This window comes from Rhipicephalus microplus, chromosome X, assembly GCF_043290135.1.
Source record: "Rhipicephalus microplus isolate Deutch F79 chromosome X, USDA_Rmic, whole genome shotgun sequence".
Taxonomy (NCBI): Eukaryota; Metazoa; Arthropoda; class Arachnida; order Ixodida; family Ixodidae; genus Rhipicephalus; species Rhipicephalus microplus.
Window position 1 is genome coordinate 279,332,297 of NC_134710.1, and position 20,390 is coordinate 279,352,686.

General features: G+C 44.6%; 1 protein-coding gene across 1 annotated transcript in view; it reads left to right on the forward strand.

Moving 5' to 3' along the window:
• The window catches only part of Sap-r (prosaposin), a 207,916-nt gene that overhangs the window by 25,734 nt on the left and 161,792 nt on the right, over window positions 1-20,390 (forward strand). The window contains exons 16-18 of the mRNA XM_037418579.2: window positions 4,840-4,893; window positions 12,961-13,040; window positions 14,364-14,526. Of these exons, the coding sequence (XP_037274476.1) occupies window positions 4,840-4,893; window positions 12,961-13,040; window positions 14,364-14,526 (297 nt within the window). The remainder of the gene's footprint in view (window positions 1-4,839; window positions 4,894-12,960; window positions 13,041-14,363; window positions 14,527-20,390) is intronic.

Genomic DNA, 20,390 nt, shown 5'->3' on the forward strand with positions numbered 1-20,390 from the left:
GCATGGCACAGGTAGTGTCTTGCTTATGTGGGTGAATGGCAGCAGTCAATGCTTAGTGGGTCTGCTAGGTTAGTAGATCGTCTGTGCATTGAGTGCAGCAGTGTTATTCAGGGGCCTGAGCCACTTTTTTTAATGAATGAAAACTTTGTAGTTCACGTAGTTCTGTTGTGGAGGTAAATTTCTCCTGTGCCATTGCAGTGGCTGCTGACGACGTTTGGTGCTAGCTCTGCATTTTTCTTTTGAGTATATGACCATCTGTTCCCTCAGCAGAGAGGCTTGACTATGTCATAGTTCGTTGGCATACCAAATATGCAATTGTCTTTGTCTTTCCAGAAAAAATTCTCGTTCTCTGGATAAAAAAAAAGCAGTACAGTCGTACCCCGTTACAAAGAAACTGACGGGGTGCAGGAAAAATTTCATTTCTAGTGAAATCGAAGAAATATAGCTGATCTGAACAAGCAAAACAAAGGAAGAAGTTTCCTTCCTTCATGAGCAGGGCAGTCTCATTGCCATCGCTATCGAGCAATGGCGGCGCGCATGCTTGCTGAACAGCGGCGGTATGGTGGCTAGAAGGAGAGGTGTCAGCATCGTCCCGGCCGCGCCTTGAAAGGAGGCGTGCTGGTATTCTATTTCGCGGTGGAGTTGTGTGCAAGTCGTCACCGTGATCGGTCGAGAGCGCTCGCCAGCCGCTAGCGCGACACTTTTAGTCCCTTGCTCGTGTGCTCGCTAGTCCCAACATCTGCGCTTTGCCTATTTGGACTTGTTCGGGATTAATACGTGCCAAAGTGACCATGCCACAGTGATGGCTAAACAGCAAACTGCTTCGTACCTGGATGCAATGCGGGATGTGTTTCGGCCCGCAAACAAGGGAAGAAAGCGTCTCTCTTTTCTGCTCCCGCCGACGATGAACAGCGCAGGGCCTGGGAGTCTGCCATTCCTCGCGCTGACATACCACTGGAAAAGAACTGCATTGTGTGCAAAGCTCATTTTGACGAAAGATTCAGTGTTCATAGCTACAAGCATGTTATCAACGGGTTCTTAGCAACTTGGGAAAAAGCTGTACCTAAGGAGGGCGGGTTCCTGAGTGAATCAACTGCCGAATGACTCCACGTCACTCTAACCAGCACCTTTTCCTCCCAGCACTATGTCACGAAAACCTTGGATTATAAATACTTGATGACGTCTCGCCTCTGCCAAGACGCGCTTAAAATCTTTTCGGAACTCTGAACCAAATGTCTGGCTCGAATGATCACCCTTCGCTGACACAGTTTTTGATCTCTGTGAATTGCCTCAGTTTTTACAAATTAGCACAGTCACCCCCAAGTGGAAACATACCTTTTGGAGTTCTGAGCAGCCTTTCATGTCCAAGCATTCACAATAATTCAATAAAATTGCAGAATAAGCTTGATGAGCTGCTAGATGTGGGGTGCCTGAATGAGGTTCATGAAATGATTGTTGCTTGTGAAGCCTTTCCTGACCACACTGATCTCATTGGACGCAAAAGTGACTCCTGGATCACTTATTACGTCAGTAGCTATGTGGCCCGGAAGATTGTGAAAAAGACGAAGTGCAACGAATGTAGCAGGTTGTTGCTTCACTCTGAGAATTCCAGCTTGCTTCTGGCAGAATCATGCCTTCTGTACCCATCAGAGTCCTTAACAGACCTGGTCAAAGCTATGGAAGACGCATTCACCTATTGGTTCAGCTTTAACAAGTTGAAAAGTGACAGCATAACAGACCTTACCTCTTGCCTGTCTGTGAAGAGGTTAAATATGGTCGGTTGTGAACACCACAAACTGGAAGTGACAAATCGGATAATTAGATTCTTTACACTGACCAGAATGCATTTTCTCATTGCTGGAGAAAATGTGTACAATCAAAAAAAAAAAAAAAAAGAGGGGAAAAAATGAAGTGCTTCAAGTTGAGACGTATGACTTACCTGTCATAGCGTTAACTCAGCAAACAAGGTTTTATTTTATATTAATGTGCATTACTCACACTGTGTTGTTTCTTGCGATTGTCTTGTTCACATTGTTACAAATCTCCCATTAACAACTGTGAGGTCACTGTCTGGCTGTGTTTCACATATGCAGAAATCAATTTTTTCGTGAACTGATTTGTGACTGTATCTATGTTTGCCAATCAAATCTTAATGTCATGTGTGTATGTATGCCCATATCATCGTATATTTACTGTTTAATTTAGGTGCCTTATTCACTTTCTTTAGCTGAGTTTCCTAGATCTTGCAGTTCTCTTCAACCTTAATGGGTATGTTGTTTGTTTTTCATGTTGTGTTTTGCTTTCGTGAAAATAAATGTCTTGCTTATAAAATAGGACCTTGATTGCACAAATCGTAAAAATAACGGTTGCCAATACTTTTACGTGCATTGATACTTCACGGAGAACACCGCGGCATCAAAGTGAAAACTGCACAGACTTTGTTTTGGTGTCAAGCTCATGGCAAGTCACTTGATACTCTATCTTCTAATCTTCATAGCTGATATACTACAAAGTGAATTGAAAACACTAGTTTTCAGTGCCAATACTCTGCAGCGTGCTGTTAGAATTGTGACAGGTAGACTCTGTTATAATCCGCAGGGTTGCGCGAAATACTTTCAACAAAAAACGACTGATACGTGCACCCGTACGCGAGGAGGGGCATCTCGAAAGAGATCGCAGCGCCGCCTCATCTGGATGAATTCTCGCTCGCTCTCCAGCGCCCCGATGCTGACACATCTCCTTCTAGCCACCATAGCAGCAGTACAGCGGCAGTTTCTGGTGGTGCCAATGCGGGTTCTAGGCTTCGTTGACGAATTTTCAGGCTCTGAAAATGCATCATAATGTTAAAGAAGATTGGGTTTACTGCATAGGAATAAATATCCGAGCCTGGAATTGCATCGTAAAATTTCGTTGAAGCGGGACGATCGAAGAATAAGAGTTCATTGTGGCGACAATATTTATGCATTGACTCCTATGGACTGCTGATGGGGAATCATGAATATTTCATTGTAGCGGAAGTTTTATTGAAGCGGCGTTCGTTGTAGCGGAGTTCGACTGTACTATACAGTCGCTGACAAATTTTTCGGACTCCAAAAATTCAGACTTGTTGGATATTTTGGACCTCGCAAATGTACTGTCAAGGTTCAGACTGCACTAATGCATTTTCACAACTAATTTTTTAGACAAATTTATGTTCTAAAGTTCAATTTTCTAGAAAAAATCGTCTGTTATAAGTTATACCACTTGTTTTTGAAAGCCGCCATGTTGGATGATTTTTTTGTTTGCTTGGTCAAGTTTGGCTTGCAGTGGCTAGTTGTGTGGCCTCCAAGATTGTAAGCACACATAATCTTCCAGTTGCGGAGGCTATTTCTGATCTTTCTTGGCTAGCGAAATTGCAAAACTTTTTTTTTTTTTCTGTCGGCCTTGTAATCATCATTAATATGCCAAAAATTCATGCACGCACATGAAGGTTCAAGGTCGGCTGATGCAAGTGCACTTGTTTCAAATCCATCAGATGCTCGCAAAAAAAAAATAAGGTTGGACAGTTTTCTAACAGACCTCGTATGTTGCACAAAGCAATAGTAATGATTGCATATGGCAATCCAAAGCTCTGATAAATTTAACAGAATTTTGTGGTACCCTCAAGTTTGAATTACTGCATTTGCTCGCGTAATCCTCGCACTCGCATAATTCTCGCAACTCCCACATCGCCCTACAAGAATACGATTTTTTTTCCTCGAGTAATTATCGCTACCCGAAAATCGTCGCAATAATGTCATCTACTTGTTCCAGCCGTTGATAATGATAGCTCGTGCCATCTGGCGCCATCTTTTAAGCATCAAGCGTACTATTGCACGAAGATTCGATTCAATTCAAGCCAAGCCAAAGCGGCAAGTGCGCGTTGCGGCGTGTTTTGTTTGTTGGGTCGGTAATCTTGTCACGTTATGGGGCGATACTGAAGCTACACGGCTGCTTTCAAGTTGGAAGTGATTGATCACGCTCTAAACAACGGCAACAGGGCCGCCGGTAGGCCCTTCGGAGTCGAGTTTTGTGTTCACTACTGGTGACGGCAGCTCCAAGACACCAAGACGCGTTGGGCCTGCCTGTGCCTAACACTGGGATTGATGGTAAACTTTATTTCTTCAGAAATAAACTGCAGACGATTGTGTTAAATGACTTACTTTTTGAGGGCTCTTCTTGAGTGACTAAGGCTACCGCTACGCCCGAAACACCCACAAGCTTTGCGTATGGCTTACCTTTTGAGGGCTCTTCTTGAGTGACAAACGCTACCGTTACGCCCGCAATACCCACAAGCTTTGGTATTGTAATTCTCGACCATTTGCTTGCACTTTTTGTGTCTCAAATAAATCTTGCCTTGTGTTGAACCTCTGCTTTTATTGTTGAGGTAAATTTTAATTAGCACTTCTCAAAGCTTGCTGTTAGTTGCTGGTGTAAGAATCCCAATCTGCGGCCTCTTCATTTTCTTTTTCGCCTTGTATGTTTTTGTGGAAAGTTTTCCCCACGTAATTCTCGCTTCCCCCAACTTTGCATCGGTTTTCCGCCAAAAAAAGTGCGAGGGTATTGCGAGTAAACACAGAATTGAGAATCTTGCTGTATCGTTAAATATTCATAGCTATAAATTGCTTTATTTGCACTTGTGTCACTTGTGTCGTAGTTTGCATACAACTATAAATGTGATAACAGTGGCTTTGATACCACGGAAGAGAGTGGAAAAAAAAGATGCGCTGTAGTAACTATGGCAGTATGGGGCACGCCGCTGTACACTAAAATGCAAATAATGTGGACAGTCATGAAAGTTCTTCATTTTTGCCTTTTCAGCCGACATTGCATTTCCTATGGTAAAGACCTTCCCTGCCCAGCAAAACTCGAGAGGTACGCACTGTTAGATTCTCTTGCTTTGTTTATGTCGACTGCTTGTGGGGGTTGCAATACAGGTCTTAGTCTGACCACTGGATAATGAAATAAGCTTTTACTAAAAAAATTGTCTTAGTTCTTGGGCTTCCTGCAAAGTTGCAGCCACAAGCCTTATTGCTGCCAGAAGCCTTATTGGGTGTTCGGTTTATTGGGTGTTTAGTATTCTAGAAATATAAATGCTTTTTTTATAGGCTGCTAAGCATAAGTCTGTGAGGTTTTGCTGTGCTAATCATATGTATATTAAAAGTAATATAATATACATAAGTATATTCTCCCATTATAGGCTGATGGATTCACTAATGATATATATTGCCTTTCCTTGCATTCTTCTGGGTTGAGTTTGTAGTACTACAAAAATGAAATTTGTTCAGAGTTTATCGTCCTGTTTGTTCATTTACAACATTGTAATTTAAGCGTCGCCAATAAGATGTTTAGAAGAAATTGCTGCCAAAGTCAGGTTTGACTGGTCTAGAGAATATGTTAAGTGTATTGAAGCCATTTTATGATTATTGTGGGTGTCTGCAGTGCTGGGCTAGCATTTTGTGAGTATGCTGGCACAGCACTTCAGTCCTCTGACTTTGTCAAATTCTTGTGAATTGAGTCTCTAGCCAAAACCATAAGATTTGAGTCGTACTTGTATAAAATATTCCAGGAATTAAGTTCTGAATTAGAAAAAAAAAGTCGCAGCTTTGCCGCAAAGGTGAAGCAATGAACGCGATAGCAACAATTCGAAAGGTCATATGCAGAATAGAAAGCAGATCGAAACGTGCTCGGCATTTCTCGCGCACAAATTACGCATGAAACGTACTCACAGGTATGGATGCACGCGAATAAGCGTGTCATTTGTTACTTTGCTGAGTCTGAAAAGTGTGCACTTTTCGCAAACGGAGGCTGCAATGATTGCAGTGACCTTTGTGTGCCCGGCAACTACAGCAGAATCGTTACACGTAAAGCCCAAAGCCAGCCAAGGCATACAATCCTCCCCTCCTCCCCACCGCAAGATAAGGACGCGCGAGGGAGCATAGCTCCCCTTCTTTAAGCTGGGCAAAATACTCATAGGAAAATAGAGGGGCCGCCACTGCGCGATGTGGCGACATTCGTTCATTGTGCCATCTTTCTTGTAATACCGAAAACACAACAGCGGTAAGTGGTAGATATAAATAGCTTGCTGTGAGCTTGCTGTGTGAACAGTGAAGAACGTGGCTCAGTGGTTAACGCCTCGCTTTCACGACGCAGAGGTTCCACGTTCGATTCTGCGTGCCGGAGTGCTTTTTCTGTTTTTTTTTTTTTCCATTTTCATACATATAGATACGTATAGATATAAGGTGCATGACATAGACCTCGACGGCAAAATCCAGCCGAGAGTGTCCATATAATTGCTATCGCAATAAAATGATTGGATATATGTAGTCGAGCCCAGATATGTCAAATCTATAGGAGATCACACACAAAAAAGTTCTGTATATATGGAATGCGTTATTACAGTATTTTATACATAAAAAAAGTATGTTTCACTGTGCGGGCGAAGCAATGAATGCAATAGCATCAAATTGGAATGTCATTTGAAGAATGGCAGGCAGATTGAAATTTGCAGTGCGCTCGCTGCTCATGCACAAATGCCGCACAAAAACAGCATACACAGGACGAGAGTGAACTAACAACGTTCACAACTTGAAACTTTAGGCACTGCTCAAACAAGAGCGACACATGAAATTTACTTTACAGGTACAGACAGGACGAGTGCAGACTAACAAGCATCTCCAGTTGTTACTTAACTGTTTAAAAGCGCGCATTTTTCACTAACGAGAACTGCAGTGAGAGAAGTGACCTTCGTGCGCTCGGTAACTACACTCAAACCTCATTATACAGTCGAATCTCGATAATTCAAGCTCGAAGGGGCCTGAAAATTTGTTCGAATTAAAAGAAGTTCGAACTAATGAAAGCTAAATAAACGGAGAATTGTCCAGTGCCGACACTTTCTAAAGACGACGACAACAACGACTGCCTAGCGAAGCCTCCCGCTCTCCGCTACGCAGCCGCATATTGGCCAGCATGTGACGAGAAAGGAGGAGCGTCTCCACACGGAGAGAAGCAGATCGGCATTTGAGAGAAAACTAACACTCCACGGCAGCTTTTTTTTCTCCTCTCTTCGCACACGTCGTTGAAAAAAAGAAGAGTTACGTGGCAGGAGAGGGAAAGGGGGAAGCATAGCACTGGTGCGTGAGAGACCCCCCCCCCCCCCTCAAGACACAGAGCCGTGCTCCTGCAAGGGGCAAGGGCTGCAGAAGATAGTGCCTTTTTCCTTTCCTTCAACTACACATTTATTCAACCCAGCGACAGCTTTCTTTTTTCCTTCTCTCTCTTCGCGCGCGGCATTGGAAGGAGAAGGCTCTTTACGTGGCAGGGGCGGAAAAAGGAGAAGCGCGACACAGGCGCGTCGCAGATCGGCATTTGGGAGAGAGGAAACATTCCACCGCAGCCTTTTCTTTGAAATGTCACAGCTGCCGCCACGTGATTGGGCGGGGTGCCTAATCCCACGGCAGCATTTTTGGAGCGCGGTATGTTCGAATTAACCATCAAAAGTGCTTGGGCGTTCGAATTACTGGGCTTTTTCAATAAACTGGAAGTTCGAATTTAGCGTGTCTGAATGAATGAGATTCGACTGTAACAAAGTTGCATCTTACATAAAAATAAGTTCGTTATAACCAAAAATTTCGTATAAGGATATATTTCTAACACAATATTTATTGCAAGATTGTTCTTCATTTACTCTATTTTACTTCGTTATATCTGGGTTCGTTACATCGAGGTCTGAGTGTACAATGCGATCGTTCCGGTGAAAGCTCAAGACATAAAGTTTTGCGTCACTGCTAGATAAGTGCTCGCCACCGTTAAATAAGCACGCCTGCGCAATGGTGTCTTCCTACCGATGGGCAAAGTGCAAGTAGGAGATCAGTGCGTGAGTATGCGTTGCAACAAGCAGGGCACCATGCGTGCCCTTTGCATCATCTCGTTGGTAATGCTGAGAACATGCTATTTCCCTCCAGATGACATACTGGCAGCAATAAGTGGTGTATGTAAATAGCTCGACGTTCGAATGGTGATGGACATGCACTTTCAAGTTCAACGGTTAACGCCTTACACTGTAGACTGAGAGGTCTATTCTTCGATTACTCATTTCAAAAACATTTTTCTAAATTTTCTTTCTGGCTTTTACAAATATATATACTATACAGAGTTAAACTTCGTTATAACAAAATTGGAAGGCCACTGCAATTTGCTCATTATAACGAATATTTTGTTATAGCCACAGGGGGTATTTACTGCAAATATTATGCACTGTACTTTCCCAAAACAAATAACAGGCGAAATAGTGTCTCGCCTCACGGTGGTATGCAACAAAATAACCGCATTTCGCAAATAAAAAGAGAATGCCACGCACTTGTTTTCTTGCACTTCAAACAGACTTAGCTGCAAAAAAATTTGTAATCGGACGCTGGTGCTTCTTCCTAATGCGAATGATGGCTCGCTCAGCTGCGGCCGCAATGTTCAAGCCATCTTCTCCACCCCCGTGAGCACCGAAGTAGCCGCGCAGTACGTCCACTGCGTTTCATGCCTCCGACATTTCCGGCATGTTGGTCGGCCGCACAGCGGTCTCCCGTTCGTCGACAGAGTCATTGTCGCTGGTCTCATCCAGATCGTTGACAGCGCGCACAATGTCGTCATCGGGGAGCTGTTTCGTTGCCACCACTTCAGAGTCCGCACTCACATAGTCGCAGAATGACTCGCTGTCGGGCACGACACCGGCTTCACGAAGTGCCGTTCATGATGCCGAGACTTCGTCCAATGTGGCGAAACCGTCCGGTGCAGTGGGCTCATTTAATGATAGCTCATCGCTGGCGTTTGGTGCAGCGGCAAATGAAGCATGTTGAAAGCAATTTGCATTTGTGGTTGCAGTCACACTCATCCACGTTGCTAGAAGCATTTCGAGAGCAGCGTACGAGTCAGCATCAGTGTCCCACTTCAACCTCATGTTGAGCAGAAGCCTGTCAATCATGCGCTTGCTGTAACCTGCCTTCAGAGACATAATCGCGCCTTGGTCAAGCGGCTGTATTCTTGCTGTGCAGTTGGCAGAAAGGAACAGCAGCTCGATGTTATGAAGTGCGGCAGTGGTGTGGTGGACGGTGCAGTTATCTTAAACAAGCCACACCTTGCGGTTCGCTTTTGCCAGGTTCTCGTCCTATTCCATAAGCCATTTTACGAAAATCTCCCTGGTCATCCAGGCTTTGCGATTGGCCTTGTACTTGACTGGGAGCTACTTCTTCCCCTTAAAGCAGCGGGGGGATGTACTTTTGCCAATTATGAAAATCGGCAGCTTCTCGGAACCAGTCATGTTGGCACAAAGTAGCGCAGTGATCTGCAGCTTACTTTGTTTTCCACCATGGCATGGCTCACCTCTGAGGGCTAACGTCTTATGGGGCAACATCTTGAAAAAGAGAGCAGTTTTGTCCGCGTTAAAGATGTCCTCCACGCTAAAGATGTCCTCTTGGGGCCACGAAATGACCTACGGTCGCAATGCGCGGCTTGTAGGCTCCTTTGCTTCTTTCTCTACAGTCGCACGCAGGACTCGTCCACATCGTGCCGTCTTCCCGCTTCGCGATTTCCGAATTCTTCGGCGACGGCGATGATCTTAAGCTTTTGATGTGCCGTGAAGGCCTGCCGCCGTACGCTACTCATGGTGACGGAACAGATCGGCTTAGTCTTGGCGAACGGGTCGAGATGTGGAGAACTAGTGGTATCAGCGAGGTAAAGAGCGCCCACACTCGGCGACAACTTGACAGCACTACCCCTTCTAGTACACTGTAACAGCACCCTGGAAACAGAAGAACCGAAACGCATGCCTGCTACCGAGTCAAAAAGTAGTACATTAATTTACTGATAATATCTCTCTAGGCACTATATTTTATTTGCCTTGCTGAAATAAATACTGCTTTATTTATTATGGAACTTTCTTAGACAGCACCACCTTTTCGGCAAGCCCTTTCCAAAAGTAAACATGGCGTCCGTGACGTAGAAACATGTGGAGGGCCACTGAGCGTCCAAAAAATATACTTGTGGTATGACAGTGAGATTTTACACTGAACAATGGAATTGTCTCTCCCTAAATGTTTTTCTAAACGCTTCAACGATGCAAGCAAGTGAAACCAAAATCTATCGCAAGCTGCCGTGCTACTTGCGGAGCAACACGAATTTGCGGAAACCGCCTCCGTAGCTTTCGCTACACTGGTAAGGGGCTTCACAGCACAACACGCATTGCTGTGAAGCAGCACTATAGGAAAAACCTCGCGTATTATTCGCACCTCCACTTTGCCACTGAAATTTTTGGGTTTTTGGTGCGGGTTAGACGCGCGAAAATACAGTAATGATTTACTCAAAAACGAGGTGTGAACTTCAGGGTACCGCACTTTATTTAGTCTGTAAACTTGTCTTGCTTCTTGCTCGCCGTCAAGTTCCAGTCATCCTTAATATTCAATTTCCTGCCATATCAAATAATATCCAGTATTAAATTGCAATTTCGTGCCTCTGGACGGTTTGAATAATGGAGACTGCCGAATGCGTTTGTGCGGCGCCATGGTCCAGTGGAAGTGGAGGAAATGGTGTCCGACTTGACGCCTCAAGCTCCCGTCGAACTATACCAGTCGCGCTGTCGTGCATGGGTGGTGCGGCACCGAGATCGGTGCAGGTTGATGTAACAGCCGTGTTTGGTAGTCGCGCAAATTGAGGCAGAACATGGTGGCTTTTGGCCTTTTCGAAGTGTCGGTATTCCTTGATAATTATCGTAACGTTGGTGTACACAAGCAAGTTGAAGGCGTCGTCTGCGATGCCCTTGAGTATGTGGCCTTGCTTGTCATTTTCTGTCATTTGCTCAACCACTTTCAGACATAAGGCGAGAACGTCCTGTATGTACGAGAAATACGACTCAGTTGAGGACTGCTTACGAGTGGCGAGTTCTTTTCGCGCTTCCCCATTTGGCGACCGAGCGGGTCCCCAAAGATATCGCGTCTTCGCTCCTTGAAGATATCCTAGCTGGTGAACTTGGTCTAATGGGCGTCGAACCAGACACGTGGCGTGCCGTCCAAGTAAAATATTACATTGGCGAGTATCATGGTAGGGTCCCATCGGTGTGTCTGGCTAATACGCTCGTACATACGGAGCCAGTAGTCAACGTCAAGCCCAGGTTGTGCGGAGAATGTACCGGGATCACGGGGGTAGGGCATCGTTGGGTATGTAGTGGCTGGAGTTACAGATGGAGACGCTGAAGGGTTGTTGTCATTGGTAGCCATGGCCGAAGACTGAATGGTGCGGCCACTGCAAAGCTTTGTGGTGAAGACGGGGAACGTTATGGAAAAGAATATACACTGTATCGACGAGGCTGGGAATTAGATGTATTTAAAACCAGCGGTAATGGTGTGACTGGTTCACCAGTGATCGAGTGGAGACAACTCTTCGTCTTCCTCGTCAGGCACACACGCATGTCACCCCCTACAATATAATGTGCATGCATGTAGCAATATTATTTAAGCTTTTCAAGTAAGAAAACTTGGCTCCTTTGGCCACAATGTTGATTGACACAGAATGCCTATGCAAGCTTTGTAGCATGGCAAAAGCTTGGTTAGCGACGACAGCGAAGGCGTTGGCACATTCATAACCTCACCGCTGCACTCCCGCGGCAACGGAAACGGCAGCCAAAATCTCGGCTTTGATGTACTCGGAAACGGCAACGTCGCCATCTGTACCAAAGAAGTCGCTACTGTTCGACATGGTGCCAGAAACACTTATAAGTCGCAGAATTCTCTGAGGCACCGTACGCCGTTGTCAGCGGTCATGACGCACCCGAAGTCATCACCTGGCCCGCAAGGAACCTTAATGACAGTGCTTTATTTGACGTCACTTCAAGCACTAGTTATAATTTTTATCGCTACGTGCGGGTCAACGTTCAGTTCAACTTCCGAATGAGGATTTTTCCAGGAACGATACGAGAAGTGCTCAAGACCACATGGTGTAAAAGACTCGGTGCTGAGCTCGTTCGAGTTCTCACTGTTGACAAGTTGGCAATATCGATGTCACTGTGGCTTTGTAGCTGGCAGCCACTGCTCTTAGAGGCATTAATGCGAAAAGATAAGAAAAAAAAATGTAGCCTCTGAGACATGCGTTCTGAAACCGAAAACACTGAAAATACAACACCAGGTTGCACATCTTGAAGGCCATGCTTTTCAGGCTCGCATGCCATTGTGCGCTAACAAACAAAGAAGAGAATGCTAACCACATGTGAACAGTGAGATCGCCGAGTCACTTCGCATTCTCATTTCGGTGCCATTGGCAGTCGTTCTTTTGCAAAATACTATGCTCGCACGCCAAGACCTGCAGATTGAGCATCAAATGTACAGATGTACTCGCAAGTGTCCCGCAACGAACCAAATTAGCATGATAGAATACCACTGTTTTTTTGCCGCCTGCGCGCGAAAAAGGATCGGAATTTGTTAGAACGCGGCCTAAAATTGATCAATATTTGCACGGAAAAATGCACTGTCTGGGCTTCGACGCGGTGCAGTGTTTGATATAGAATATGTCCCGCTGTCCGGGAGTTCGATATAACGGTGCACCGGTCCCATACCTTTGCATGGTAAACTCGAGGGGATTTTTGAACTGTTTGATATAGCCAGTAATTCGATATATTCAAGTTTGATATATACGAGATCGACTGTAGGTGGAGTAAACTACTTGCCACTCACGGGGGGCCGAACTGGCACTTTTTGCATGACACATGCAGAGATTTTTTAATTGAGCTACAATGATGATTGTGCTTGTATCAATTACTATTTGTGTTCTTTTAAAGTCTAGCTTTTTCAGTGTTGTTGATTAACAAGTGTTGCCCATTTTCATGTGGAGCAGACTGGATAATAAAAGCATAGTGTTGAAATAATATTGAATTAAATAAATAAACATGTATTTTTTTTATTTCAGTTGAAGATATTTACACCTGTTCTATTTGCAAGGCTTTCATCACCCTTCTTGAGCAAGTCATACCACTGAATGCCACTGTGGTGAGCATGATTTATTGATCAATGCTTTCTTTGCATTGCATTCGTGTCTTTGTGTTATGAAGGTTATGCAGCCAAAGAAAGTATACATGGTAATAATTGTAGTGCTTTTAAGTATATTGTAATTGGGATATAGATGAGAAGAAAGTAAAGTATACAAAAAGGCAATTTGCTGCCGGCAGGTGCTGCACCTGCAAGCTTTGAATAACGTGCTTGATTCTCTACCAATTTAGCTACGATTCTCGCCGTTCATTGAATTGGGTATTTATGTGCACACAGACCTGGTAGGATTAGTTGTTGCTCATAGCCGTGATGGCGAGCGTTTGCTGTTATGGCTACGAGTGGCGCCGACTAGCACTCCCAAATTTGCATGCAGATAAACAAAACACCCGATAAAGTGGGCGGCAGAATGACCACTGCCATAGCTCAACTGGTAGAGCATCAGCCACGTCATCTGACCCGCAAGTCGCGGGATTGAATCCCGTATGCGGCAGCTGCGTTTCCGATAGAGGTGGAAATGTTGTAGGCTCGTGTGCTCAGATTTGGGTGCACGTTAAAGAACCCCAGGTGGTCAAAATTTCCGGAGCCCTCCGCTACGGCATTTCTCATAATCATATGGTCGTTAAACCCCACATGTCAATAAGTTGGGCACATTATATGAAGCTTGCTAGTAAGCAGTCTTTTTGTCCACTTTGCTTTCTTCTCATCTAATTGATTTGATTAATATGCAGTGTTTAATGTCCCAAAACCACCATATGATTATGAGAGACACCGTAGTGGAGGGCTCCAGAAATTTCAACCTTTCTTCACATCTACATTACTGTTACTATAATACTGTTAAAATGGTACAATTAATTCCAATTATACCTTTGTTGGCTTCATTATCTGCTGGTTTTCAAAGGGATTATGTCAAGGTAACGAGCAATTAAAATATCGGTCATTTACACGCATTGTTTTAGCAAAGTATGCATGTAGTTAGGCTAGATTAATTATAAAAATTTTACATACTGTGTACTACTTGGTTTTGAGTTGTAATACCATTATGAACTAATGTTTATTTCGGGTACTGGAAAATTTTCATACTTAGCTCCCCTCACCGCCTCAGTTTTTTATTTAATGGCTGTCCACATGTCTGCAGTAAAAATTTATCATGATTCATTTTTCTTGAAGCTTAAATTTGTTTCATGCTACTATTACTTCTTGCTTTCTGTGTGAACATATCTGTACTCTATTAGAACATGCTGCATTGTTTGTCCTTCTGAATCTGCGCATGGCTATGCTTTCTTTCGCTCAAGCTCACATACCTGTATACCTTTTTTACTGCAGGATGACGTCAAGTTCGTCCTTGACCAAATATGCGAACTGTTCCCTACAGAAACCGAAAGGAACTGTCGAAGCTTTGTTGATAAAAATGCAGAAGTAATCCTCAAGTTCCTGGCAAATGACGTTGCTCCTGCAGTCATCTGCCATGAAATAACCCTCTGTTCATGTAAGTGTCAAACAACCTTGTGCCATGATTTCATATGCATAATTTATTCTTTCTTGGGATCTATACTGTTACAGCTCTTGGAACAGGCAAAAAATAGTAATTGCAAATGCATGTTGTTCATTAGTAAATAGCAGAATGAAGTAGCGTCAAGGCCTCTAAAAACAACTCTAGAAAATTCTTGATTTAAGGCAGGGGAATCTTATTTGATATATTGAATTTCCTTATGATTTCTATGAACTGCTTTCACCGTCACTCTCATTTCCAGCATGGGGTGAATGTAAAACAGGAGTGTACTTCAAGCTCAGACCACCTGCAGTGTAACTGTCGATATGTCATGTTTGAGCAGGTAAATGCATAGAGCCAGATAACATAAATTCACATCCACAAAGTAAAGGACAATCAGCTATTGCCAGCAATGGCAAACAGGCATTTACTTTTGTGTCATAGGGTGAGTGTGCATGTCACATTGACAGTAGTGGCAAATCTGCTTGTGAAATCTTGAAGCATTTTGTGCAACTACTATGCCTTTACAGAAATTTTCACTTGCGTCAGTGTTTATGTCAGAACAAATTAATGAGATTATTGTAAGTTAATGAGTATCTAAATGGCATTGCTTTGCAGCAGCAGTCAAGTAAAGTGTGTAAGTTACAGCAATGTAAGCTTTGGTTGTCTCTGGCCAAGTTCATTGCCAGTTGCCATTACCAGCAACGCCCATGAAGTCTGCTTCTCCTATAACCTGTAAAAATGTAAATGCCAAGAAATTTAGATGAAAGCTGTTAGAATTGTTGGCATGGGTTATCAACGTTTTTTAAAAACTAGAAAATCATGCTGAACAGAGGTGGATTATCTTTTGGGAGTGGGGCATTTTTTGGGTTTTTGTGTTATTTGTTACTCCTTATTACATTCACTTTTTGTTGGGTGATGGTAATTTGCTGCGAACACGAAGTGCTGTATTATTGTGACAGGCGTTTGAGTTAACAATCCAGTTTTGTAGTGATTTGGAGCTTTGACAACCTCTATTTTGACAGCAAAGCTGTTGTAGCTTGCTGTAGTTTGGGCGGTGTCGCCACAAAAACGTCCTGAACCAGCACCCGCTCTCTTCGTGCTCTTGTTCATTGTCATCATCTTCATCCTTTGCTTCGCTTCCAAAACACAAGCACTGATTTCCTCAGTGCGGGATGCAATAACTCTGATGGGAGAGGCAAATGCATTAAAACAGAGAAAAAGAGAAATAGTAGGGGAAAAGAATTTTTTCGCAAAGTGAGATTTCTACCTGTGTTTACGCCACCTGAAGACGAGCGGTTAGGACTGCACAGCATAGCTTTGTAGAGTTCACTATAGCTTGAGGGTGGGAAAGGGAAGTGAGGGAGAAGACAAATTTGTTGGTGAAGAGGAGGGAAAGGAGAGCAGACTGTAAAACATACTATAGAAAGACAGAGAAACTGAGAGAATAAAAAGCAGGCAGAAAAAAAAATAGACTGAAAGAGAGAATCAAAAATATAGAGATAGTGAGAGAAAAGAAAGACAGAAGGAGATGGAAGATAAAGGAGGATGGAAAAAAGAACTGAGGAAGACAAAGAGATAAGGAGGTGAGGGGGAGAAGGAAGAAGTGCCACTGGCTGTGAAGTCCCAGAAAATAACTACAGTAGTGCCATTTGTGTTACCGTACAGGCACTTCCTTTCCTGTGCGCTTTATAGATTGCAAGTGAAGTTAGTCGAGCTGTCAAGCCCGCGGAACATGGCTATTCGCCAAAAAGTGCAGTTCTTTTGCTTGTGCAATTGTCTTGCTACAGCGCCTAAGGCCGCTGTCTTTCTAAGGGATGCAGTAGGAAGATTAGAAATGAATTGTATGAAAAGTAGTGATAACTACGACAATGTATTGTATACACAAGCAAGTAGCTTATTTTCATGGTGTATGACAATGTAAAAATGTACCGTGCATAATCTCTTACTGCGTGAAAGCTTGCTTCTGATGGCGGCATCATTGATAATTTTGCTGTGTTAAGTTGCTATTTTTTAAAAGTGGCACATTAACTTTTTAGAAGATTGTGCGAGCTCCATTTTGCTTGTCTGCATCTGGGTTGTTCAATTTGGTTGGGGTACGGTGCGAGGTCGATCGTGTTTCAGTATGTACGTATGATATTTCTGAATGCTTCAGTATGCCAACCTGCTGTGCCAGTTATAGTAAACACAGTTACAACAATAGTCATTTTTACTACGGTGATAAAAGCCAGTAGTTTTCAGCAGAGCATGCTAGTTCTACTACTAGAAGTGCTGCTGTAACTGTTGGGAGAGGAGGCAGAGACAAAGGTATGAAATTGATGCTACTTCATATTTTTTAAAATCTAGATGGGAGCCGACAGATAGAAACAACGTAGTGGGATAATCGGGGTTAACGGTGGAAGGCCCTCAGACTGGCTGGCCGACGTTTCGATAAGAGGACATGAAGCCATGTCATCCTTGGCGTGTTAGTTTTAAGGGGGTTAGTGGTGACGTGTACTCCTGGTGGTGCCGCATGTCCTTGTTGATAAACGCTGTCTGAAAAGCAAAAAAACTATAAAGAAAGGAGTGCTGTCCTCGCTTCCCTTCAAGTCAGGTGGTAGTGATTCAAAAATTGTTCTGGGAGAGTGGAAAAAAAAAAGAAACAAAAACGAAAAGTTGAAGCGTTGTGCTGTCGGCAACCCTTTGTAGTGGCTGAACGCGGCAACCATCTGCCGGCTCCGAAGCTTCAAGCCCTTTCATTTATTCACGTCTGACGCGGCCACCACTTTTGCAGCATACCGCTCTAATTTCGGTTTTTCTTTTTTCTTTTTTCTTTTTTTATTTTTTCCACTCTCGGAGAACAATTTTGAATCGCTACCATCTGACTTGAAGGAAAGCGAGAACAGCACTCCTCTGCTTTATAGTTTGTTTGCTTTTCAGACGGCAATCATCAACGGGGACATGCGCCACCACCAGGAGTTGACGTCACCACTAACCCCTTTAAATTGAACACGCCAAGGAAGATACGACGCCTTTAAAAAGATGGGTCTTCCTATTGAAACGTCGGCAACACTCGGCAGCCAGTCTGAGGCACTTAACCCTGATTATCCCACTTCATATTTTTCAGGAACTTGAGCCAGCTCTACTACTATGTCATTGTTTGCACATGTAGGGCAGCGCTGGCATACTCTTTTTTAATCTGCCTTACCAAGAAGCCAGTTTTTCAGTGACCTATAAGATGCATTAAAAAAAAGTCGCAGCTTTGCTGCAAAGGCAAAGCAATGAACGGGAAGGCAACAAATTGGAATGTCATAAGAGTACTGAACGCTGGGCGAGTTGGTAAATCATCACTACAAAACTGCGCGAAAAATCGACAAGAAACAGAGAAGGCACACACACAAGCGCAGTGCCACCAAAACTGCCGGGTTAGAAATGGGAAAAGTAACACATGGAAAAGAGCCCATACAACTAGTAATATAACTTAAGAGTACTGAACGCTGGGCGAGTTGGTAAATCATCACTACAAAACTGCGCGAAAAATCGACAAGAAACAGAGAAGGCACACACAGTGTTAGAGAAGGCACACACACTGCGCTTGTGTGTGTGCCTTCTCTGTTTCTTGTCGATTTTTCGCGCAGTTTTGTAGTGTTGGAATGTCACGTGCAGAATTCTATGCAGATCGAAACGTGCCCTGCATTTCTCATGTAGAAATGACGCTCAAAACGTGCTCGCTGGTACAGATGAACACGAATAAGCGTCCCGATTGTTACTTCGCTAGATCTGAAAAGCACGCTCTTTTCACAAACGGAGACTGTGCAAAATTTGCAGTGACTGTGCGCCTGGTAACTACTACAGAATCGTTCCGGTGAAAGCCTAAAGCCAGCAGAAACAAACCATCCTCCCCACTGCCAGATAAGGACGCGCGTGAGAGATGAAAGTGCACGCTGCCGCATCTTGACGATGGGGTGACGCGCGCTCATTGCGCCATCTTGCCGGTAATGCTGGAAAGACAATAGTTCCCCCTGAGATGTCCGTCACCAGCAGTAAGGGGTAGATATAAATAGCTTGCCATTTGAATATTAAAGGACGTGCTCTTCTGTGGCTCAGTGGTTAACGCCTCGCACTTAAGTTTCAAAGGTCCCTTGCTCAATTCCACATGCCGGAGTCTTTTTCTGGATTATTTTTCTTTCTTGAGTTTTCATATACAGTGGAGCCTGCTTATAATGAACGTGAGCGTGACGCGGCATCCGTTCGCTGTATCCCGAAGTTCGTAGTAAATGAAACACAGCTTTTAAAAAAGTTGTGAGAGAAAACACAAACTTTTTTTGCCCCAAAAAGTCCGGGATGCACGTGTTTCGAATAGCAAAAGCAATAAGGGCAGTCTCGAGTTCATTTAAAACGGCAGGGCGCTCGTTCGCCAAGGCCCGTGGCATAAGTGGCATGAAGCACTGGCTCCAAAGTTTTGTCTATCTCGCAATTCGTTTCCTCCAAATCGCTCTCGCCACGTACTTCATTCACAATGCCCTAATCCGTGCACGGTTCCGCAGTGTCTGCATCATCGGCCGTAATTAAGCTATCGCAACAGATGTCCCACTCGCTCTCCCAGGTCAGAGTCGACGACGCGCTGCCACAAATCGCCACCGCAGTGGTTCTGTTTGGAGGCTTCAGGCTCGGCATCGGGCCCGACGTTGACGAAGTTGGCCTCACGAAAACAGTTTCGCACGCATGTAGCTGTCACAGCCGCCCACGAAATATTCACCATCTCCACAGCTGAATACCGGAATGCCTGAACCGGCAAGTTGGCTGCCAGGTGGTCAACAGCATTGAGCAAGCACTCCGCAATGCGGCACCTAACGCGCGGAATACGCTCAAGCCAAGCGATCACACTTTCGACGTTTTGTTGAGCGGCAGGAAAAAAAAGCTTGCTAGTCCTCCCGTCTGCCATCCTGATCACACACGCACACCAAGAGCGAGCAAGATGCTCACACGCGACACACATGCTAAAACGCGTGGAACAGCTCTGGGCTCGTTTCCAGTCAGAAAACGAAACTAATTCGAGCCAGCGGAGCGGTGGAGACGGGCAAAGGGGTTGTGATCAAGAGAAGAGAGCAGACTTGCGAGAGAAGGGCAAGGAGTCGCGATAAAGAGAGGGGAGGATGCGGTGGGAGGGCGACCTTGAAAACCAAAACACATTAGAAGGAGGCAGGCTGGGTAGCTTGCTTTTACTTGCACGTAAAAAAACTTTGAAAGAGTGCATGGCCGCCTGAATCGGTGCGTGCGCGGCGGTGTTCGAAGAATTGGCGGCCGTGGTCGAAAAATCGTTTTGTTGCACCGGTGAGCTTGCGTGGAGAGTTTGTGCGTGGAAGGCATGCTGAGCCAAGTGCGAAGGGAGCGAGAACAAGTCCTAAACACTAAACGAATCACAAATGATCAGTCGGTAAGGTAGCGTACGCGCGTGCACTAGACACAAACTATCAAATACAGTCGGTGGTCGACGGTGTTGGCAAATGGTCTGGTCACTCCAGGCCGGCGACGCCAACGACAGTACCAGCGATCAAAAACAGGGTAAATGGCCGACTTTTTTTGGAAAGATCAGTAGCAGTGGGAAAACGCGGGCCTCGTCTGGCAATGCGGAGTGCTAAGAGTAGCGGGGGGGACAAAGGACGGAGGGGTGTGTAACAAAAAGCGGTCGGGGAGAGCGGCAACTAGAGGGGCCTGGAGGCAGGGTCGGCATTTAACAATAAGAATGTATGGGCACATCGCCGATGCCTGATCGGTGGTCGAAATTGGTTTCCCGGGAAGTCGGCAGACCACTGACTCCATTCGCTGTAACCGATCAGCGGCGCTCGGAGACGTTCGTTGTAAGTGCGATTTTGTGCCAT